Source organism: Cetorhinus maximus, chromosome 21 (genome assembly GCF_964194155.1).
Source record: "Cetorhinus maximus chromosome 21, sCetMax3.hap1.1, whole genome shotgun sequence".
NCBI classification, from domain to species: Eukaryota; Metazoa; Chordata; class Chondrichthyes; order Lamniformes; family Cetorhinidae; genus Cetorhinus; species Cetorhinus maximus.
This window is the reverse complement of record NC_135899.1, coordinates 65,823,660-65,848,163: the sequence shown is the minus strand read 5'-3', so window position 1 is coordinate 65,848,163 and position 24,504 is coordinate 65,823,660. Positions and strand designations below refer to the sequence as shown.

The 24,504-nt window shown below is 42.3% G+C and overlaps 1 protein-coding gene across 4 annotated transcripts in view; it reads right to left on the bottom strand.

The window, feature by feature from the left end:
* LOC144695942 (microtubule-actin cross-linking factor 1-like) overlaps nucleotides 1–24,504 on the bottom strand; it is a 554,471-nt gene that overhangs the window by 199,461 nt on the left and 330,506 nt on the right. For all 4 annotated transcript variants that reach the window (XM_078567039.1, XM_078567041.1, XM_078567037.1 and 1 more), the window contains 3 exons: nucleotides 15,564–15,713; nucleotides 15,147–15,362; nucleotides 6,373–6,522 (listed from right to left, as the gene is read on the bottom strand). In XM_078567039.1, the coding sequence (XP_078423165.1) occupies nucleotides 6,373–6,522; nucleotides 15,147–15,362; nucleotides 15,564–15,713 (516 nt within the window). The remainder of the gene's footprint in view (nucleotides 1–6,372; nucleotides 6,523–15,146; nucleotides 15,363–15,563; nucleotides 15,714–24,504) is intronic.

The window sequence follows — 24,504 nt, the reverse complement described above, 5'->3', positions numbered from 1 at the left end:
ATTAGCATGGATTGAGGATTGGTTAACACCCAGAATGCACAGAGTTGGGATTAATGGGTCTTTTTCAGGTTGGAAAGGCGTAACTAGTGAAGTGCCACAAGGATCAGTCCTAGGGCCTCAATTATTTACTATTTATATTAATGACTTGGAGGAGGGGCAGAGTGTAATGTATCCAAATTTGCTGACGATACTAAAATAGATGGGAGGGCATGTTGCGATGAGGACATAAGGAATCTGCAAAGGGATATAGACGGATTGAGTGAGTGGGCAAAAACTTGGTAGATGGGGTTTAATGTAGGAAAGTGTGAAGTCATGTCATGCACTTTGCTAGGAAAAATCAAAAGGCAGGCTATTATTTAAATGGAGAGAGACTCCAAAAAAGTGCAGCAGAGAGGGATCTGGGTGTTGTGCATGAAACACAAAGTTAGCATGCAGGTGTAGCAAGTAATTAAGGCGGCAAATGGAATTTTGCCCTGTATTGCTAGGGGATTGGAGTTTAAAAATAGGGAAGTATTGTTACAACTATACAGGGTGTAGTACCTAGAGTACTGTGTACAGTTTTGGTCCCTGTATTTAAGAAAGGGTATACTGACATTGAAGGCAGTTCAAAAGAGATTCACTCGGCTGATTCCTGGGATGAAGGGGTTGACTTACCAAGAACGGCCAAACAGGTTAGGCCTTTATTCATTAGAGTTTAGGCGAATGAGGGGTGATCTTATTGAAACGTACAAGATTCTGAGGGGTCTTGACAGGGTAGATGTTGAGAAGGTGTTTCCACTAGTGGGGGAATCTCGAACTAAGGGACATAGTTACAGAATAAGGGAGCTCTCATTTAAAGCTAAGATGCGAAAGAATTTCTTCTCTCAGAGTATTGAATGTCTGGAATTCTCTACCCCAGAGAGTTGTGGAGGCTGGATCACTGAAAATATTTAAAGGGGAGGTAGATAGATTTTTGAAATATCGGGGAGTTGAGGGTTATGAGGAGCTGGCACGAAAGAGGAGTTGAAGCCTGGGGCAGATCAGCCAAGACCTTAACTGAGTGGCGGGGCCGGCTTGAGGGGCCGAATGGCCTATCCTGCTCCTATTTCTTATGTTCTTATTGCTGAATCTGGGTCTATCTGTGACCCCAAACAAAAGATGCTACCTGGCAGTATTGGAGAAACTCGCACCCCATTATCCGTGAAGAGCCACTAATGACACCACCGTGAGCTGCACAGACCAAATTTAAAGAGATCTATACAAATGCCATCTGCATTTCATAACCTAGGTGGGCCAACAGGAGTCTGTTCGCCTGCTAAGATAAAGGGTCCCGCAACCTTCCCTTCAATTCTTAATGGTTAAGACATTCAACAATCTCAGGGGCCCAGATGAGGAATACACATCCCTTGTCAAAGACAGTGCGGTGAGATGGGAGTCATGTGACATGGGCCTCTGGCTTATGGAACCAGTAATGTTGCCTTGCTGAACTGCAAAGTCTCAATCTGCCTTTTTACCATCTAACTAGCAGCCTCACAGAAAAGGAGCTCTGGCCCAGGTTGAACACCTGGCCCCCATCTACACTGCTTCAGCTGGAAATTGTGTACCATTGCCTATAAGACTGATTCATCTCTGCATGCCTTTCATTGTGTTTGTCAACACCACGGAAAAGTGAATTCTCCAGCATTGACCTCAGTGAAGGAATACCTCATTGGACTTTGATCCTCGATTCTGGAGCCCACGTGAAACAATGTTGCTTTTTTCTCTGGTCTCTGCACTGTAAATCTCTCTTTTCTCTATCTCTCTTTCACTGTATGAATGCAAAGGAGGCAACATTGCAACCCTCCTCCTGCATTTTGAGTGTGCGCAAATAAACTAACCCTTTGAGTTCATCCTATCTCAAGTATACTGTGGGGTTACTAACAGGGAAACTGGATCACACCAAAAGCAAGGGGTTTGGAAGTTCGCCACCTCTTATAAAGAGGGAAACAAATCAAAACACCTTTTGTTTACAGGCGGGAGGTGAGAGGAGAAATTAATGTTGTTTAAATTAACCCCCCTCCTGTCCTAACAGAAATTGGAGCCTCAAATTTGGGATCACCCACTGGAATTTAACCAGAGTCCAAGTTTACACAAGAGCTAAACTGATATAAAAGACCCAATTGGAAGCCAAATGGGGAAAAAGCATCGGTAGCTGGACCAAATTTTAAAACACAAGTTAACTTACCACAGCAAATTCCTTTTCCCCAACATTAAGAAAATGACAACTTTGATGCTCAGATGTGGATCAAGCAAAGAAATCTGAACAGTGAAACATTATTGGCCCTTAGCACAGGGCACCTGAAAGCTATAGCTAAGTGAGGTACAGTTAAAATTGCCCAGTAAAGTGTAAAGAAGTGAACTGGTCCAGTTGCTTGGATTTCACGTTACCGATACAGCAATTAGATGTAGAGCTCAACGATGACGCTAAATCCCCTCCCCTAGCCAAATTCAAGCTGGAAAAGCTCAGAATACAGCTAGAATTTAAGGAAAGAGAAAGGGAAGTTTAGGGGTACTCGTGATCCTGAGTGGTATGGACAGGGTAAATAGTGAGAAAGTGTTCCCACTCAAAAGAGCATCAAGAACTAGAGGGCACAGATTTAAAATAATTGGCAAAAGGAGTAAATGTGGCGTAAGGAACATTTTTTCATCCAGAGGGTGGTTGGAGTCTGGAACAAACTTCTGAAAGGGTGGTGGAGGCAGGTTCGATCAAGGTATTCAAAAGGGTATTGGACTGCTACCTGAAAAGAAATAATGTGCAAGGTTATGGGGATAAGGCAGGGGAGTGGGACTAGGTGGAATGCTCTTTCAAGTGGCGCCTTCTGTACTGTAAAGATTCTGTGAACAGGAATCGATTTGGCTGGTATTAAGGTGTTAGGCAGCGAAAGAAAAGAGGTCCACGTCAGCCAGATGAAATCCGCAGCAGAGCAGAAATCTGGGGAAGGTCCAGAAGCCCAAAAGGGTGAAATAGCACCCTTAAACATTGAGCAAGGGCTGCTCGAATGTAGCAAGGCTGAAGCCTGGCCAATAAAGAAAGAGGAAACAGCCACACAGAATATCCCCAAACTAAACAGGGACCAGAAATGTCCTAGGGCAGCAAAAGAGATAGTGAGGGAGATGCCACAAGTAGTCAAAGACTACGAAGCTATTAAACCAGGAAAGACAAAGGTTAAAAAATTGCCGGAAGTATGGCTGGCAAAAACCTTCTTTCCGATATTAAATAGGGACAAAGGGAGTTCCCAGGCTGATGAGCAGATAGGGAGTGAGATGCCTCCCCCAGTCAAAAAGCCACAAGGGCATGTCGCTGGAGCTGCACCTTCACTTGAGGGCATTGGTGTTCCAGGGGACATGAAACAAATTAAGAGAGCACCCCTCCTAATCCCAAAGCACTGGCTGAGAAGCCACTGATTGATCTGGCCAGCAGCTTTATGGCCAATTTAAATGGGGACCAGGAAAGTTCCCAAATTAGCCCAGAAAGAGTGGAGTGATGTCTCACTTAGTTGAAAAGCTACCAGGAGGTAGTGAGAGCTGACCATCCAGCAGAGGGCAGCCATGTGCGAAAAGACACTGACCAGCAGAGGGATCCCAACTGGATTGGATCCCTTACCCACCTACCTTAATGCAGAATCGCAAGGCAACCTGATAGGATTGCCCACTGCATTTAAAATGATCCATAACAAACTTAGAGGCTACAGCACTGTAACCCTACCTAGTATGGGTATGGGAAAGGCCCCTTCCAGGGGGCCAATCTTCCTAAATTCTGGGCCCAGAAAGGCTGTCCCAAGTTCAGGAGCAGATTGTCTGCCTGCTGCTGTGCCAACCTAAAGCATCTAGAAACAGAAACTGGAACCCCTGGTTGTGCTAGTGCCCGAGCTGGACACTGAACTGGGATCTCCTAAAGAGGCCAAAGTCCCTTTAATAAATCCAATCTCCTGATAATCCTCCTAGCCACCATCCCTTGGTTTGAATAGCTGAGCCCACAAGTTACCAAGGTGGGCAGGGAGCAACTAAGCTGGACAAGGGCAGCTCAGCCCTGGCACTCGCAGAGTGAGATACCTGGCATTCCCTGCAGATAGCCCAGAACAGCATGACAATCACTCACCCTGAGTCTTAACCACCCTGTTTTATCTCAGACCCTTTAAGAGAACACTTAATCAGAAGTTGGCCAGGAAGAGTTCTGAAACCAATGTCTTTGCTTATGCCTGATCCCCAACAGAGGAAATTCAGAACTCTAGCCCAAATACCCTTCCCCATAAGCAGAGATCAGAATCTTCCCAGGTCACCTAAACATTCCAAATCCCAGGACAGGACAATGTCCTTGCTGATGCACTAACCCAGATTCAAACCTCAGAAAAAGGAAAATGCAGCAGGGAACTGTCATTGCCCCTGCTAATTGTGTGTCTGACCAGCTGGTATGAATGAAAGAATGAATGCATACTTCTTAACCTCCTATCCTTCATAAGGCCGCATTTAAATATATATATATATTTTTCTTCCCGCCTCCCCCCAAAGGCCACAAGGATTGTGAGGACTAAACCTAACCACCCCTGCCCCGCCCCCTCCCACCTTATGGGCTGCAAAGACCAAATTCAAAGAGAGCTATACAAAGACCATCTGCATTTCATAACCCAGGCTGGCCAACAGGAGTCTGCTCGTCTGTTAAGATAAAGGGTCCTGTAACCTTCCTTTCAATTCTTAATGGTTGTGACATTCAACTATCTCAGGGACCCAGATGAGGGATACACATCCCTTGTCAAGGACAATGCGGAGAGATATGAGTCACGTGACATGGACCTCTGGCTTTTGGAACCAGTAATATTGCCTTGCTGAACTGCAAATTCTCAATCTGCCTTTTTACCATCTAACTAGCAGCCTGACAGACAAGGACCTCTGGTCCAAGTTGGACACCTGGCCCCATACACACTGCTTCAGTTGGAAGCTGTGTACCATCACCGACAAGGCCAATTCATCACTACATGCCTATCGCATCGTGTGAAATCAACATCACCGGAAAAGTGAATTCTCCAACATCGGTTTTCAGCTAAACGACCCCCGTGAAGGAATACCTCAACAGACTTTGATTCTGGATTCTGGAACTCATGTAAAACAATATTGATTTTCCCTGTTATTTCAGCATTGTAATTATTTATTTTCTCTATCCCTCTTTGCACGTATGAATGCAAAGGAGGCAATATTGCAAACCTCCTCCAGCACTTTGAGTGTTTGCAAATAAACTAACCCTTTAAGTTTATCCTACCTCGAGTTTTCTGTGGGGTTATTAATAGAAGTTGGATCATACCAAAACCGAGGGGTTGGGAAATACACCACCGCTTATAAAGAGGGAAACAAATAAAAACACCTTTTCGTTTATGAATAGAGAGGTCATAAAGCCTAGGTTTGTAACTTATACTACTTTCTGAAGATACTTATTTAGCAAAATGGATTCATGTTTACTTGGAATTTTAGAAGGCGTTTGACGGAGCTCCATGCAGGAACCTTCCAAAGACAGTTGAAACTCATGGAATTAGTGCAAATTATCCGACTGGATTAAAAAGTGGTTTTACAGAGGGTGATAATTACATATATTTCTGCCTGCAGGCAGTGCCTAATGTTGTAAAGTAAAATTGTACAGTAAAAACACTGGAGCTGGAAATATCAATGCCCTTTAACAAAAATTGGAAAAGAAGGATTCAAATCCAACTAGCAGCAATTCACCAAAAGTATTCAATCAATAAAAAGTTGTTTGAAACATGGTTTATTAAGTTCTAGGATGCTTCTCACGGGGTCTATGAGAAAACAAATAACTGTGTTTGAATTCTGTATAACTTAAGACATTAGTTAGAATATTGTGCAAGTTGGGTCTTCATGAAGCCAATGTTAAATTGGAGGGTGTTCATAACTATGGCTGAGAAATATCATTCAAGGGATTTAGAACAGTCGCACAGCATGGATAAACCGAGTTTAAACCGTATTTCTTTGAAACTTAGACCAGGACAGAGAGTTCAAAGATTTGCGTACAAAATAAGCAAGTAGGAGGAAAAATGTGCCAGCTGCTTCCTCAGGTGTCCAAAGGGTAACATCTATTTTTGGGTATCTATATGATGGGTATGAATTACTGATCATTGTAACTCATTACTCTGTTTTGAACTGTTGCTTCATGAAACAGAGGCATTCTGGTGGGAAGATGTTTTAGTCAGGAAATGACCTGTGGGGAAGCAACTTATGCTATATCAAAGCCATTAATTAAAATTTTATTTAAAACTTTTTGGAACGTCCCTCTGGTTGTGATTATATTTTGGTATTCCATGCGTGTTATTTACTTGTGAGCTAATTTGAAATGAGGGGTCAGTCATTTACCTTATATTGCTGCAGAGTCTGTTTCAAGGTCATCACATCTTTTGATGTCTCAGATTCAATTTTATACACAGATTGTGTGGTTTGAATTAGCAATTCCATAAGTGCTCCTTGTTTCTTTTGGAGCTGCTCGTACTCCGTAATTATTTTAGACTGAAAACAAAAGAAGAATGTTAGTGACTTCTGACATACAGTTTAACCACTGGCTATTTAATTTAATAAATTAATTGTTTGGAAATAACTATTATCTCCTCCTCCCCTTCCCCAAATGCTGTAACTCTAGTACAGAAAATCTCCATTACCTGGACAATAATGACGAGATCTCTACAACTTCTCATGAAATAATGACTGGATATTAGATGTAATTCAATTTCATATCCCAAGTTACTTTCTTTATACTGGGAACTTTTCAATGAGTTCTTCATCCACAACCTTTGATACATTGTGTTTTGCATAAGCACTAACTACATCTGTTTTTCCATTAACATAGAGTGCAACAAGTCAATTTCTGCTGAAGTTTGCTTTTGATGACCTGACCAATAGTCTGACTGACTTGATAAAACTCAGCCAAGTTAAGTGAGTTTAAGAGCAAGCAAACTGATCTTTGAGCTTCAAAACTGGCAGTTTTAGTACTTTTCAAGCCATCCAATAAACTCCCATTTAACAGCTAAAAAAATTGTCTTCTTGTTGCGAAATTAAAATTTCAGTCATCATATTTATGCCAAAACATATTCAGTACCAGACATTGTCCACTTTTCTCACTGAACAAGTGCATATTGTACTAGTATAGTTGAAAATAGTGAATTACTTCCATCCTAATTTTGACAATGATATAGGTTTAAACGTAACATATTATGCCCAGCTGTTGTAAAATTGATCAAAGCTTAATTTTACAACAAGCATTTCATAGAAATGAGATAAGCTGAATACTTTATCACCAAATATCCCCATCCTCAATGATGGAGGAGCCTAGCACATCAGCACAAAAGATAAGGCTAAAGCATTTGCTACAATCTTCAGTCAGAAGTACCGAGTGGATGATCCATCTCAGCCTCCTCCGGAGGTCCCCAGCATCACAGATGCCAGTCTTTAGCCAATTCAATTCACTCCACGTGATATCAAGAAATAGCTGAAGGATACTGCAAAGGCTATGGGCCCTGACAATATTCTGGCAATTGTAATGAACACTTGTGCTCCAGAACTTGCCATGCCCCGAGTGAAGCTGTTCCAGTACAGCTACAACAGTGGCATCTACTCGGCTATGTGGAAAATTGCCCAGGTATGTCCTGTACACAAAAAGCAGGACAAATTCAACCTGGCCAATTACCGCCCCATCACTCTACTCTCCATAGTCAGTAAAGTAATGGAAGGGGTCATCAACAGTGTTATCAAGGGGCACTTGCTTAGCAATAACCTGCTCACTGACGCCTGGTTTGGGTTCCACCAGGGCCACTCAGCTCCTGATCTCATTACAGCACTGGTTCAAACATGGACAAAAGAGCTGAACTCCCGAGGTGAGGTGAGAGTGACTGCCCTTGATATCAAAGCTGCATTTGACAGAGTGTGGCATCAAGGAGCCCTACCAAAACCGGAGTCAATGGGAATCAGAGGGAAAACTCTCTGCTAGTTGGAGTCATACCTAGCACAAAGGAAGATGGTTGTGATTGTTGGAGATCAGTCATCTCAGCTCCAGAACATCACCGCAGGAGTTCCTCGGGGTAGTGTCCTCGGCCCAACCATCTTCAGCTGCTTCATCAATGACCTTCCTCCCATAAGGTCAGAAGTGGGGATGTTCACTGATGATTGCACAATGTTCAGCACCATTTACGACTCCTCAAATACTGAAGCAGTCCATGTCCAAATGCAGCAAGACTTGGACAATATCCAGGTTTGGGTTGACATGTGGCAAGTAACATTCGCGCCACACGAACATCAGGCAATGACCATCTCCAACAAGAGAGAATCCAACCATTGCCCCTTGATGTTCAATGCCATTACCATCATTGAATCCCCCACTATCAACATCCTGAGGGTTACCATTGACCAGAAACTGAACTGGACTAGCCACATAAATACTGTGGCTACAAGAGCTGGTCAGAGGCTGGGAACTGTGCGATGAGCAACGCTTTCTGACCCCTCAAAGCTTATCCACCATCTACAAGGCACAAGTCAGGAGTGTGATGGAATATTCCCCACTTGCCTGGATAAGTGCAGCTCCCACAACACTCAAGAAGCTTGACACCATCCAGGGCAAAGCAGCCCCGCTTGATTGGCATCACATCCACAAACATTCATTCCTTCCACCACTGACGCACAGTAGCAGCAGTGTGTACCATCTACAAGATGCATTGCAGGAATTCACCAAGGGTCCTTCGACAGCACCTTCGAAACCCATGACCAGTACCATCTAGAAAGACAAGGGCAGCAGATAGATGGGAACACCACCACCTGGAAGTTCCCCTCCTAGTCACTCACCACTGACTTGAAAATATATCGCCGTCCTTCACTGTCGCTGGGTCAAAATCCTGGAACTCCCTTCCTAACAGCATTGTGGGTGTACCTACACCACATGGACTCCAGCGGTTCAAGAAGGCAGCTCACCACCACCTTCTCAAGGGCAGCTAGGGATGGGCAATAAATGTTGACCCAGCCAGCAAAGCCGACATCCCATGAATGAATAAAAAAATGCAGATAGCTAAAATTCAAGGGAGTCAAAGGGTAGAGGCAGGGGGGTTGGCAGGGGGTGCAGACAGGAAAGGGCAGTTGAGACCACAACCAGATCAACTATAATTTTATTGAATGGCGGAGCAGGCTCAAAGGACCAAATTGCCTGCTCCTATGTTTCTTATTGTACTGGTGAATCATATTTAATCAGGTTTGCTGCGACTATGTTGATAACATTCAAACTGATGATGATCCAAGGAAAGGTCTTTGAATAAGCTTCATTCAATTAGCTAACCTAGAGGCTTGGCCAACAGTTCCTCTCACTCTCTTTTCATTGTTCCCTATTTGTTTCTTCCCATCTTTGCACGTTTACCTTACTTGCCCATTCTGGTACAAAGTATAATTATAGTATCACAGTATTTTTACAGTGCAGAAGGAAGCCATTTGGCCCATCGAGTCTGTGCTGGCTCTCTGAAAGAGCAATCCACCTAGTCCCACTCCCCTGCCTTATCACCATAACATTGTACACTCTCTCGATTCAGGTAGCAATCCAATTCCTTTTTGAATACCTCGATCGAACCTGACTCCACCAGCCTTTCAAGTAGTTTGTTCCAGACTCCAATCACCAGCTGGGTGAAAATTGTTTTCCTCACATCACATTTACTACTTTTGCCAATTATTTTGAATCTGTGACCTCCAGTTCTTCATGTTCTCAAGTGGCAACAGTTTCTCACTATTTACCCTCAAGGTCTTGAATACCTCTATCAAGTCTCCTCTCAGCCTTCCTTTCCCAAGGAAAAGACTCCTAACCTCTCCAATCTATCCTCACAACTAGTTCTTTATCGCTGGAATCATTCTTATGAATCTCGTCTGTACTCTCTCCAAAGACTTCATATCCCTTCTCAAGTATGGCACCCAGTACTGGATGCAGTACTCCAAATGAGGCTGGACTAGCGTCTTATACAAGTTCAACATGACTTCCTTACACTTGTACTCATTGCCACTATTAATAAAGCCTAAGATACTATATGCTTTAATAACTGCTCTGTCAACATGCCCTGCCATCTTCAATGACCCATGTACGTATACACCAAGGTCCCTCTGTACCTGCACCTACTTTAGAAGCTCTCCCTTTATTTTATACTGTCTCGGCATATTTTTTCTGCCAAAATGAATCACCTCATACTTCTCGGCATTAAACTTCATCTGTCACTTGTCTGCCCAATCCACCAACATCTACGTCTTTTTAAAGTTCAAGACTATTCCCATCACAGTTGACAACATTTCCAGTCTTCGTATCATATGTAAATTTTGAAGTCATGCCATGTACACCAAAGTCTAGGTCATTAATATATATCAGGAAGAGCAAGGGTCCCAACAATGAGCTCTGGGGAACTCCACTACAAATCTACCTCCAATCTGAAAAACAACGATTTATCACTAATCTGTTTCCTGTCACTCAGCCAATTTCTTATCCTATGCTTGCTTTTATTCCATGAGCTAGAATTTTGCTCACAAGTCTGTTGTGTGGCTCTGTATCAAGTGCCTTTGGAACACACCACATCAGCAGCGTTTCCCTTAACAACAACCTCTGTTTACCTCCTCAAAAAACTCCAGCAAGTTAGTTAAACATGATTTCCCCTTAATGAATCTATGCTGGCTTTGCTTAATTATCCAGCACTTGTCTAAGTGACTATTGATTTTATACTGTACAACAGTTTCCAGAAATTTCCCTGCCACTGAGGTCAAACTGACTGGTCTGTAGTTGCCAGCTTTATCCTTGCAACCATTTTTGAAAAAGCGTTTAACATTCACAATTCTCCAGTCCTCTGGCATCTCACCCTGTGTCTAAGGAAGACTGGAAGATTATCACTACAGCCTCTGCAATTTCCACTCTCACTTCACTCAGTACTCTTGGACGCATCTCATTCGGTCCTGGTACCTTATGTATCTTAAGACAGAAACACCTCCTTCCTCTCGACTGCAAGTTCTTCTAGTGTACCAATTACCTCCTCTCTCACCTCAGCCTGGGTAGCATCTTCTTCCTTTGTAAAGACAGATGCAAAGTACTCGTTCAACACCTCCACTACTTCTCCTTCCTCCACACGCAAGTCCCCTTTTTTGTCCCTTTCTGGCCCTACTCTTTAACTAGCCTTTTATTATTTACATAGCTATAGAAGACCTTGGGATTCCCTTTGATGTTTTCTGCCAGCCTCTTTTCATGCTCTCTCCTTGTTTTTCTTATTAGTTACTTCACTTCCCCTCTGGTTTTCTACATTCAGCCTGATTCTCCATTGTATTTTCTACCTGACATCTGTCGTACGCGCACTTCTTTCTTTTCCTCTTTACCTCTCTCTCTCGTCATCCAGAGCACTCTGGATTTATTTGTCCTACCTTTCCCCCTCAAGGGATAATACCTTGACATTGGGCCACATTCAAAGAAAAAGTATTACAGGCATTGTTCAACCACCGTCTTTTCTGCTGTTACAAAATAGAAATAGTTTAAGTAAGTTATATTGGTATTTGCAGGTGTTAGCTTTAAAGTTTAAGTTTGATTTGTATTTCTGTATCTGTGTGTTAAGAAAGGTCAAATTGAGTTTTAGTTTTACTTTAAAAAGGTGCTTGCGTTTCCAATGAGAGTTTTATGACTAAGCTAAGTTAAACAAACAAGAGCAGAATTGGGCTGTTGCCTAGCAATAGGGGTCCAGAGAGACAGGTCCCTCCCACAGAAGAGAAACAGCAGTTTGATTTTGGAAGCTGTTTTGAATGTAGCTGCCATGAGAAACAGCAGACAGATAGCCAGTCCTAAGCTAAAGAAAAATCTCAAAAATCCAGGGGAGTAGAACAGGGAGAGTCCCAAGCAGACCTTCTAATCAAAGGAAGGACAGGAATCTGGAAAAGGCCCTGTTAAGTGAAGTTAAGAGTGAGGGACAGAGAGAAAGCCTCCAAGCTTCAGATTTAAAGAGACAAAAGCTGCAGAAAGCAGGTTTAAAGCGAGAACAGGTTGCAAGAAGGAAGTAGATCCAAAGAGACAACTGAAAGTCTGTAACTCTTTGCTATGGGCATGTGAAGAAGTAGTGTACTGTTGACAGCTGAGTGAGTGAGTGAGAGTGCATGGAAGACAGCTTTAATGTACGTGATGACCCAGGGAAGAGGAACATCGGAAGGCGAATTCGAAACCCTGGAGGTGAACCTTTGCGGAATGCGTCTGAGAGAAAGCATTTGGGAGAAGGTTCCAAAGCGAGTTCTTGGAGGCCGGAGATTGGAAACCCTCATGTGAAAGACGGACTGCAGTGAGACCAGTTGGCTCACAGTGTGACAAGGGTCTGGGGGGAGTTGAGGAGAGTTCCATAGCATCTGATTGAGATGGCATCTATCACTTGGTTTCAGAGTGTGGTGTGTCTGACCACAGGGTGCCTATTGGTTTATATGGACTGTGTATTTACTGTGAACATTAAAGTATAAGATAGCTTTTGTAACTTATCATCCTTATCTGTAAATATCTGTTAAGGTATAGATTTGGGTGAAGGAGTATTGTAATATAGTTAATCTTTTCTTGTTTAATAAATGTTTTCTTCTTTTGTTAAAAGACTCCCGTGACTCTATTCAGTAGCTACGCTCCACATATCTAAGCAAACAAACAAATAAAAGTTAGGATCTATCAAGCTGGGTTCCACCCTGGGATCAGGCTTGCCCAGAGGTAATCTCAATTGGGGATCATAACACTGCCAACATTTGATTCCAACTCACTCGACTCAGATGTATTCTCATCCCATTGAAGTTGGCTTTCCCCTAATTAATTAACCCTGTTCTGGGTTGTTTCCTGTCCTTTTCCATGATGAACCTAAACCTTATGATACAATGGTCACTATCCCCTAAAGTCTTTCCCACTGACATTTGATCCACTTGGGCCAACCCATTCCCCAGAACCAGAACCTTTTACATTCCTCACCTCTAGCCAGAGAGATTCCGTCCTTGACCCCTCTGGAACATCCTCTCTCTCCAGTACTGTAATGCCATCTTGAATCAATATTGTCATTCCCTCCCCTTTTTTTCCTTTCATGTCTCTGCCAAACAGCTTGTACCCAGGAATATTTTACACCCAGTCCTACCCTTCTTTGAACTAGGTCTCTGTTATAGCAATAATATCGTAAGTCCACTTGTCAACCTGTGCCTGCAGTTCACCAATCTTATTAACCACACTCCGTGCATTCACATACATGCATATTAGCCCTGATGAGGCTTTTTTACTTCCCCCTTTAATGTGACCTCATACTATTGCCTACTCTAATTCTATAAAATTCTCCAAGTATTCTAACCACCTTGATACTACCAATGTGGAGCACAACCTCTGACTGCTCGTCCTCCCCCAAAAGAATGTCCCATAGTCGCACTGTGACATCCTTGACCCTGACACCAGTGAGGCAACATAGCATCCTGGAGTCATGTCTACAGCCACAGAAATGCCTGTCTGCTCCTCAAACTATGGAATCCCTCATCACAATGGCACTTCTAGTTTTCCACCTCCCCTCCTGTGCAGCTGAGCCACCCATGGTGCCACGAACTTGGCTCTTGTTACAGTCCTCTGAGGAACCATCTCACTCACCAGTATCCAAAATGGAAAAGTGGTTAGAGAGTGGGTTGGCCTCAGGGAATCCTGCACTACCTGCCTGTTCTTCTTAGATACTCTGGCAGTCACCCATTTCCTCTCTGCCAGTGTACTACTTAGCTGCGGTGTGACCACTTCCCTAAACGTGCTATCCACGTAATCCTCAGCCTTGTGAATCCACCACAGTGACTCCAGCCGCTGCTCAAGTTCCGCAACCCGGACCTCAAGTTTCTGCAGCTGGTGACACTTCCTGTAGATGTAGTCATCAAGTTGTGCCTGCATGACTTCCCAGAAGATGATTCTGCAAGATGCACATTCCACATGGCCAAGCTGCACTGACATACCTTAAATTTTATTAAAAATGTACCCTCACCTGTCGCTCACCAATTGTTTTCGCCTTTCCCTCTTCTGCCTCTTTATGAAGTCCTGCTGCTCTCGGGAAAGGCGAAAACAATTGGTGAGCGACAGGTGAGTGTACATTTTTAATAAAATTTAAGGTATGTTTTATCTCCAGGGCTCCTCTCTAGTTCCCCATGACTTCACACTTGATTTTCCCCAAATCTGGTCAATCCACTGAGACCCACTACCAGCACCACAACTAGCTCCTTCGGCTCCTCTCGCGCTCCTTTATTGTGTGTTAATTAATTAAATTATTGTTTTTAATTTACTTTATAATTAACAAATCCTTCTACTCAGGATAAGCTTGCTACTATTTATAAATGTACTGATGCTACTAAAACCTTACAATTACAAATAAATGACCAATTTGAAAGGCAATCAAAGCAAAGGCAATGGATATTCACCATCCAATCACCTACCTGCTCTCCTGTGATGTCACACCTTGATATTTATTTTAGAATGCAGAAATTGGTTAGAGGTCACCCCCGCTGTTCTCGCCACAACTCTGAGCGAACTCATACTCTCTGCGCTTTTAGCCCCCGCTGTTCTTGCCAACTCTCAGAGCAAACTCCCACTCTCTCTCTCTGTGCTTTTAGCCCCCGCTGTTCTCACCGACTCTCCAAGTGAGCCTAAAGATAGGTTTTTCTTCTAAAGGTAAAATGCTCCATCAGCTGAAGACGCAAACCACTTACATAATATGTTCCAGATTCCACAGTAGACCATTTCTTGAGGCTCAACGCGATGATGCTGTGATGCATCGCAACTTTTGATGACTAAACCAGAGTCAAATTAGTCAGAGATTGATTCTGACTTATTGCGTGGTGACTGCAATAGCTGAATAATATTTGCTTAAGTGATAGTGTAGTGACTGCAAATATAGTGTTGGATTTGCAACAATTCACCCAATTTAAAACACCAATCTTCACCAATGGTCACTTAAGAATTCCCTTGATTTCTTGCCATCCTTACACAGGGTAACACATATAAATTAAAAGGTAACTAAATTAAGCTTTTTACGAATTAAGGTTCAATTTATATGTAGATGAAATCTAAAAGAATAACATTATTAAATATTTGTTTTACAACATTCTTTCACTCAGCTCACTTTCTCAGTTGCCAGTGTGTTTGTCAGAGTTCCATGCCAGGCTTTTGACACCTCACGCACAGAAGTAAATGATATTTGCAAGTTTTTTGAGTCTTTCTCAAGCGCTTTCAATAACTGTTTAGGCACATGTTCTGTGCATCCTTCGAGTATCTTATTGACTGATGCCAGCTCTTGATCAATCAGGATAGATAGCTCCTCCAGCTCTACTTCAAAATCCTGAAAATGCAGTGTGAAAGTTAACAAAACTTATTACCATTCTATAAAAATATTCACAAAAATCTAATCAAAACAAGCAACAAAAGAAAATTCAATACATAGTTTAACAACTAAGTTTGAGCAAACTTTACCGAAGGTCATTGTGGAAAGAATTCAATCCTATCAAAGGTAATTTTGAACTATTAAGCAAAATGTACTAACCTCAGCCAAGTGGAATTGTTCATAAAGCATGGCAAGGTTGGTACCAGCTGGCTGCTGCTGCTTCAGTCTGACCTCAACATCCAGTACAAGAGAGAGGTAAGTGACGAGATTCTCATCATGCTCCAGGCATTGCTGTTTACTATAAACAGGCTGGTGACACAGGCAATAACAAATCAAACTTACTTGTACATTAAAAAATCCTTAACCAAATCCAATAGAGATAATTTTAATTTGCATCGATTTTAAATTATTTTTGATTGTAATGCCAATAAGAAAAAGAGCTCTTGTTGAATTGTATTCATATACCAGCAGTAAGTGGAAGGTAAGGATAACCGTAGTAGGTCCACAAAGATGGAAAAAGTAATTTTATCTTATGATCTTTCAAAAGAAATTAGTCTCTACATATCAATATATTAACCCTTCCATCCTACAAGGTCAACCAGAGGAACAGAGAGTGCTAAATTCTATAGTCAAATCACTAAGACTACAATATTTATTTTGGGACCTTAGCACAAGAATAATCTAAAAGAGCTTCAAAATAGAGGAGGAAAATTGAACACTGAATGCAACTGGGAGTGAAAGTGGTGATCAAAGGTATGGTCGGGAAGCTGGAAAGAGAAAGCATTTACTTCAGGTACACTGTCTGCATTGACAAGGTTTGAAGTGGAACCACATAAAAACTTCAGAGAGGTTAAGCAGATAGGAAGGGTAATATCCCGAGGCCGCACTCGTTAAGCATACTGGCAGTTTTCTCTATCAGTTTTGATGATGTGTGCAAGGTGAAAATCAGATTGTAGGAATTCCAACAGGAAGACATGAAAGAAGTGAGCAGAGTGATAATATCAATTTTAAGGACCTTGGAGAGGAAAAGGAAATTGGAGATGGAGCAGCAGTTGAAGAAAGAAAGGTGGGTGGGGCGGTGAGAATTTTGAGGATGGAATGATAATTATGTTGAAGGAGAGGCAATGGTGAAGATAGGGAGAAGAAAACTAATTGAGTTATCAGGAGTTGATTGGAGGGGAGGTTATTGAGGAGATGTTAGGCCTCAAGGAAGAGGGGAGCTTAGAGATAGCAATACAAGAGATGGGAGAAAAGAAACAAAGATGGAAGAATGAAAGGATGGGAGGGGTTAGGCTGAAGCAGTGATGTCAACTTTTAAGACAATAATGTTGAATAAGTTGCTTGGTTTTTTAAAAAATCTTTCATGGAATGTGGGTGTCACTGGCTAGGCCAGGATTTATTGCCCATTGTTAATTGCCCTTGAGAAGGGCAAGTATTAGAGTGGAACCAGTGGGGATAAGGGGATGGAAACAGTAGTTTGTCCTTAAGGAAAAAGGGTTTGGGATTGTCCTTGTCCTTCAAAGGATGATCCTGTTCAATTAGGAACATTTAATGCAGAATGGCTTGGATTGATTAGGTTTGATCTGGTAGCAGATGGGAAGACCAGCCATGCGCAAGGCAAAATCAAGTCTAAAGTCCTCAGACTTAAGGATATAAGGATAGAATATCTGCTCGTGAAACAGCAAGGATTAAAGCCAGTGAGCAGTTTGATAGGGACAAGGACTCAAGGGAGAAAGGAGGGAACTGTTGAACGGGTCAATGATCAATAAAAGGACAGTCACAAGACGGGTGGGAAGTTAGTGTGGTAATTAGCAATCCACAAAGGGCTGGGGTTGGGGGGAAAGAAAGAGCTATTCCCCTAGGGTAAAGGATGAGAATAATGATAACATAAATAGGTAGGGAGAAGAGATTGATGAGAAAAATGAAAATTGCCACTGATTAAATTGACAAGGTCATGTCAGGTGACACAGTGATGGAGGTGGTCCACCAGTACGAGTAGCTTAGCTGGCGTGAAGGGTGAGGTTGAAAGAGAGGGATCAAAGGAAATCAAGTTGGAGACAAACCATAAAAAGTAAAAAGTTGCTGGATGCAAAGGCTGAAGAGACAAAGCACAAATTTTCAGCCAGGAAGTCTTACTTTTACTTTATTGTTCAGACCAAATAATGATATTGACAGCAATGTCTGGGACATCACTATAAAATTTCCTTCCAGAACCATCTTGAGCTCCTCCATCAATGGTCCATTCTTTCTATCATGTCAGGAGTTTGCTGAAAATTCTGTTAACAACGTCTTCAAAAGCATAATAGCTCATGTGAGCCTACAGTAGGAGTGTGTTTGGAAAGGGCTAGGAATCTAACTTCAAGCACATCAGATAAAGGGACGACAATGAGAAAGGGGACGGGAAATACAGGACTGAAGGTGTTGTATCTGAATGCACGCAGTATACGAAATAAGGTAAATGAACTTGTGTCGCAGATTGAAATTGGCAGGTATGATGTGATGGGCATCATGGAGACATGGCTGCAAGGGGATCAGGACTGTGAGCTAAATATCCAAGGATATACATCCTATCGAAAAGATAGGCAGGTTGGCAGAGGGGGTGGGGTTGCTTTGTTAGTAAGAAATGAAATACAAATAAAAGGGTATGGCCCCAAGCCAAGTTTCCCTTTGTGATTTGGTTTACTTAGCAATTAACTGCTGCGGTCACAACACTATCAAAGGCAGTCACTCTCACCTCACCTCTGGCAGTTAACGCATGTCCATGTTTGGACTAAGGCTATGTCATGCCCAGTACAAGCATGTCATATTATGAACTTTCAGTCTATACTTTTAAAAATTGGACACAAAGAAGCTGTTAAGATGGTTGTTGCAAATCATATGACTTTTGGCATTTAGACAAGAGACAGCATCAAGTCTCTGGCGAATATGTAATTAAATATGGACATAGGTGAGGGTACCTCACAGCCATTTGCAGAATGGTGACTGCTTGTCTCCAAGTTTCATATTGGACAAAAGGGAAGATCGAAACTCATAGCCATAATCAACTTCCCACTGTACCACCATGGTCTTCCCCATCCAAACTAGACTGGATGGGCCTCAGAAGTGTTAACCCAGCCATAATGTGATCGAAGGTGGTTTTGGAGACTGCATCCTTATGACCCCAGGACCCAGAAGATCCATCAGAATCATCAGCCAAGTCCAAGAACCAGACTCAAACTACGAACATGTGAATTAGGATGAGTAGGTCATTCGGCCTCTCGAGTCTGCTCCGTCCTTCAATAAGATCATGGCTGATCTGATTGTGGCCTCAACTCCACATTCCGCCTTTTTTTTTTCTTTATTCATTCACAGGATGTGGGCTTCGCTGGCTCGGCCAGCATTTATTGCCCATCCCTAGCTGCCCTTGCTGGTAGTGAGCTGCTTTCTTGAACCGCTGCAGTCCATGTGGTGTAGGTACACCCACAGTGCTGTTAGGAAGGGAGTTCCAGGATTTTGACACAGCGACAGTGAAGGAATGGCAATATATTTCCAAGTCAGGGTGGCGAGTGACTTGGAGGGGAACTTCCAGGTGGTGGTGTTCCCATCTATCTGCTGCCCTTGTTCTTCTAGGTGGTAGTGGTCCTGGGTTTGGAAGGTGCTGTCAAAGGAGCCTTGGTGAATTCCTGCAGTGCATCTTGTAGATGGTACACACTGCTGCTACTATGCGTTGGTGGTGGAGGGAGTGAATGTTTGTGGATGTGGTACCAATCAAGTGGGCTGCTTTGTCCTGGATGGTGCCAAGCTTCTTGAGTCTTGTGGGAGCTACACTTATCCAGGCAAGTGGGGAGTATTCCATCACACTCCTGACTTGTGTTTTCTAGATGGTGGACAGGCTTTGGGAAGACAGGAGGCGAGTTACTCGCTGCACAATTCCTAGCCTCTGACCTGCTCTTAGAAACATAGAAAATAGGAGTAGGCCATTCGGCCCTTTGAGCCTGCTCCGCCATTCATTATGATCATGGCTGATCAATAGCCTGCTCCCGCTTTCTCCCCATATCCTTTGATCCATTTTGCCCCAAGAGCTATACCTAACTCCTTCTTGAAAATATACAATGTTTTGGCCTCAACTACTTTCTGTGGTAGCGAATTCCACAGGCTCACCACTCTCTGGATGAAGAAATTTCTCCTCATCTCAGTCCTAAATGGTCCACCCCATATCCTCAGACTGTGACCCCTGGTTCTGGACTCCCCCACCATCAGGAACATCCTTCCTGCATCCACTCTGTTTAGACCTGTTAGAATTTTATAGGCTTCTATGAGATCCCTCCTCATTCTTCTGAACTCCAGTGAATATAACCCTAACCGACTCAATCTCTCCTCATATGTCAGTCCCACCATCCCAGGAATCAGTCTGGTAAACCTTCACTGCACTCCTTCCATAGCAAGAACATCCTTCCTCAGATAAGGAGACCGAAACTGCACACAATACTCCAGGTGTGGTCTCACCAAGAACCTGTATAATTGTATAATTGCAGCAAGGCATCCCTGCTCCTGTACTCGAATCCTCTCGCTATGAAGGCTAACAGGTAGCCACAGTATTTATATGGCTAGTCCAGTTCAGTTTCTGGTCAATGGTAACCCCCCAGGATGTTGATAGTGGGGGATTCAGTGATGGTAGTGCCATTGAACATCAAGGGGTGATGGTTGGATTCTCTCTTGTTGGAGTTGGTCATTTCCTGACACTTGTGTGGCGCGAATGTTACTTGCCACTTGTCAGCCCAAGCCTGAATATTGTCCAGGTCGTGCTGCATTTGGACCTACACTTTTTGACTCCCTTGTTAGTCAAGAATCTATCTACTGCTGCCTTAAAAATATTTATTGACACTGCCTCCTCTGGGGAAGATTGTTCCAAAGATTCACGAACCTTAGAAAAAAATTTCTTCTCATCTCCGTCTTAAATGGGAGACGCTTTATTTTTAAACAGTGTCCCCTAGTTCTAGGCTCTCCCACAAGGAGCACACACCCTGTCAAGTCCCCTCAGGATCATATATGTTTCAATAAGGTAATTTCTCAATCTTCTAAACTCCAATGGATACAGGCCCAGCCTATCCAACCTTTCCTCATAAGATATTCCACCCCCATCCGAGGTATCAGTTGACTGAACTCTCTCTGAACTGTTTCTAATGCATTTGCATCCCTTCTTAAATTAAGAGACCAAAACCATGCACAGCACTCTAGATGTGGTCTTACCAATGCCCTGTACAACTGTAGCAAAACATCCCTTTTATATTCCATTCCCCTTGCAATACATGAGAGCATTCCATTTGCCTTCCTAATTACTTGCTGTTCCTGGGTACTAACTTTTCCTGATTCATGTGCCAAGACAACCAGATCCTTCCCTACCTCAGAGTTCTGCAATCTCTCTCCATTTAGATAATATGCCGCTTTTCTATTCTTCCTGCCGAAGTGGATAAGTTCATGTTTTCCCACATTATGCTCCATCTGCCAAATTTTTGCCCATCTATGTCTCTTTGCAGACTCTATGTCCTCTTCACAACTTACTTTACTACCTTTGTGTCATCAGCAAATTTAGCAACCATACATTTGGTCCCTTCATCCAAGTAATTGATAAAAATTCTAAATAGGTGAGGCCCCAACACTGATTCCTGTGGCAATTTCAATCTTCACATCCTGCCAACCTGAAAAAGATGCATTTTCCCTACACTCTGCTTCATTTTAGCTAACCAATTCTCGATCCATGCTAATGCGTTACCCCCTACACCATGAGCTTTCATTTTCCACAGTAACCCTTCATTTGGCACCTTATCAAATGTCTTCTGGAAATCTAGGTACAACTCATCCACAGGTTCCCCTTTAACCATGCTGCTTGTTAATCTCTCAAAGAACTCCAATAAATTAGTCAAACATGATTTCCCTTTCACAAAACCATGTTGACTCTGCCTGATTGTACTGAGATTTCCTAAGTGCCCCACTATAACCTCCTTAGTAATAGATTCCAGCAATTTCTCTATGACAGATGTTAAGCTAACTGGCCTGTAGCTTCCGTTTCCTTTCCTTGAATACAGGGGTCACATTTGATATTTCAAATCTGATGAGACCGTTCCAGAATCTAGGGAACTTTGGAAAATTAAAACTAGTTCATCTGCTATCTCAGCAGTCACTTTTTTTTAAAGACCCTAGGATGAAGTTCATCAGGGCCTGGGGACCTGTCAGCTTTTAGCTCTAATAAATTTCTCCGTTGCTTTTCTCTAGTGATTGCAATTGTTTTAAGTTCCTCCCTCCCTCTCATCTCCTGATTTACAGTTATTACTGGGATGTTATTTGAATCCTCTACAATGGAGACAGATGCAAAATCTCTGTTCAATTCACCGCTATTTCCTTATTTTCCATTATTAGTTCCTCATTCTCACTCTCTAGAGGACCAACACCCACTATACTTACTCTTTTCCTTTTTAAATACCTGTAGAAACTCTATGTTTTTATATTTATAGCTAGCTTTCCCTCATACTCTAAAAATTACTAAGGCGGGAGAAATTAATCATTTTTCGCTGGTCTTCAGATTCTGTCCAATCTTTTGACCTGCCACTCATCTTTGTGGAATTATATGCTTTTTCTTTCAATTTGATACTATCCTTAAATTCTTTAGTTAGCTACAGATGGTGTGCCCTTCGTTTAGAGCCTTTATTTCTCACTGGAATGTATTTTTTCTGAATATTCTGAAATATCTCAAGTGCCTACAACTGCATCTCTACTGACCTATTCCTTAACCTAATTTCCCAGTTCACTTTAGCCAGCTCTGTCTTCATGCCCTCATAATTGCCTTAAGTTTAAAACACTAGTCTTAAATCCACTCCTCTCCTCTCTCTCAAACTGAATGTGAAATTCAATCATATTATGATCACTGCGGCGCCTTCACTATGGAGGTCATTAATTAATCTGTCTCATTTCACATTACCAGATCTAGTATAGCTGCTCTCTAGTTGATGCTAAAACATGTTGCTCTAAGAAACTGTCCTGAAAACTATGAATTCATCATCCAGGCTACCTTGACAACCTGATTTGTCTACATGTGGATTAAAATCACCCATGATTTTGGCTGTACCATTCTCACAAGCCCCCATTATTCCTTCTTATATACCCTGTCATACAGTGTAGTTACTGTTAGGGGGCCTATAAACTACTCCCACAAGTGACTCCTTACCTTTACTATTTTTCATCTCTAACCAAATTGATTCTACATCCTGATCTCCAGAACTAAGACCATCTCTCTGTTGTACCAATGTCATCCTTATTTAACAGAGCTACCCCTCTACCTTTTTTCTAGCTTCCTGTCCTTTCTAAATATCATGTACCCTTGAATATTTGGGTCCCGGTCTTAGTCATCCTGCAGCCATGTCTCTATAATGGCTATCAGATCATACATATTTATTTCTATTTGTGCTGTCAATTCATCTGTTTTGTTATCAGTGCTACGTGCATTCAGATACAGAGCCTTAAGTTCTGTCTTTTTTACTTTTTTTGTAATCTCTAGCCTTATCTGCTGGTGCACTCTTAGGCTTGTACACTATACTATATTCCTTCCTGCCATGCTCTGATCATTTCCCTTATTCCTACTTGGCTCTTCTGCATTCTTTTCCATTTAATTTATCACATCTTCCCAAACTTGATTCCTTGACCCCGAAACTAACCGCAAGTCATCAAGCAGCCAAAGTACTTAGCCTGTTCCAGTTTCAAAGTTCACATTAGAACCAATCTCCTGGATGCTCGACTACAAGAAACCTCACAAACCTTGCTTTACAAGAACCCTTCGCTTTACAAGACCCTCATTTCAACTTTAATTAATTGAATGCACTCAAGAATCCACAGGCCTGCCAAGTGGGAGACCAGAAAACACAAATTAGAGACTGAATTAACTATAATCTATAAAAGTGCACTATCTTTGCACCTGAGACCGAATGTGTGATATTGAGTTAATTTGGGGTATGTGCATGAGAATAAATAAGCTTGTTGCTGAATTATTTAATTGGAATACACAGTCCAAGGGTGAAAAGGAACTCCCCTTTCCATATAAAACACACTGATTACGGGCAGTAAGACAGCACATCATTATAACTGTCACGGACAGAATGTAAGTCTGATGCCAGGTAGTTGCGGCAGAACCTAAACTCAGCATTGGTTAGCAACATATTTATAAGTGCTGGTTGATACATTGCTGATAATATATTTCATCAGTTTGCTGACGAGGATGAAGCTGGTAGGATGGTAAATGGCAGAGTTGGATCTGTCCTGCTTTTTGTGGATGGGAGTGATATAGAGTCATCATCGTGTTCCAATTTCATGGGTACATAAATTTTTTTTACTGAAACCTCATTGAAAACAGAAGGCCTGAATTTAACCCCAAATTGAGGGGGTGAGGAAAGTGTCAAACCTCCTGAACCTTGGCAGCATCAGGCCCAGGTGATTTTAACTCCTGGGTCTATTTGCACACCCCCAGGTCAGTTACCCACCCCAACAGATAGGATAACAGATGGGAAGTCGCCACTACCTGAAGTGTAATGTTGAGTGTCAGGTAGCAACTGGCTGAGACTAAAGGCAAATCATGGGGTGGAGGTGTTGGAAAGGTGGTGGGAGCGGAGAACAGGCAAGTCTAAGCTTTCCTTGTGTGGTTCAAACCAGCACCAGTGCTCTTCGTAATATACAGATACATGAAGTCTCATTCCTTCAGAATTTAATTGTCAAAGATTTTAAAAATTAAAATGAAAAAAATCTTACTTTGCCTTTTTTTTTTCGCTTTCTCCTAATCAATTTTTTTCCTTTTCTATTTCACTTTCTGTTTTAACATTAAATTCACGATTCTGACTCTTTCCGGTTTAGGCTCTTTGCTGCTCATTAATGATGCTCCATTCTGATTGGTTAAGGAGATATACAGTTGCTGGCCTTGCTGATATGGAGGGCGGGTAAGGTTTTTGGATCTCTAATTTGCAGTGTAAAATCCCACAGAAAGTTTATGGGCAAGTGCAAAGTTAATGAATGGTGCCTGACAGCAAAATCTGGTCCAAAAGTCATATATATATGATAAAATCACTCAAGGTTTTTTTGT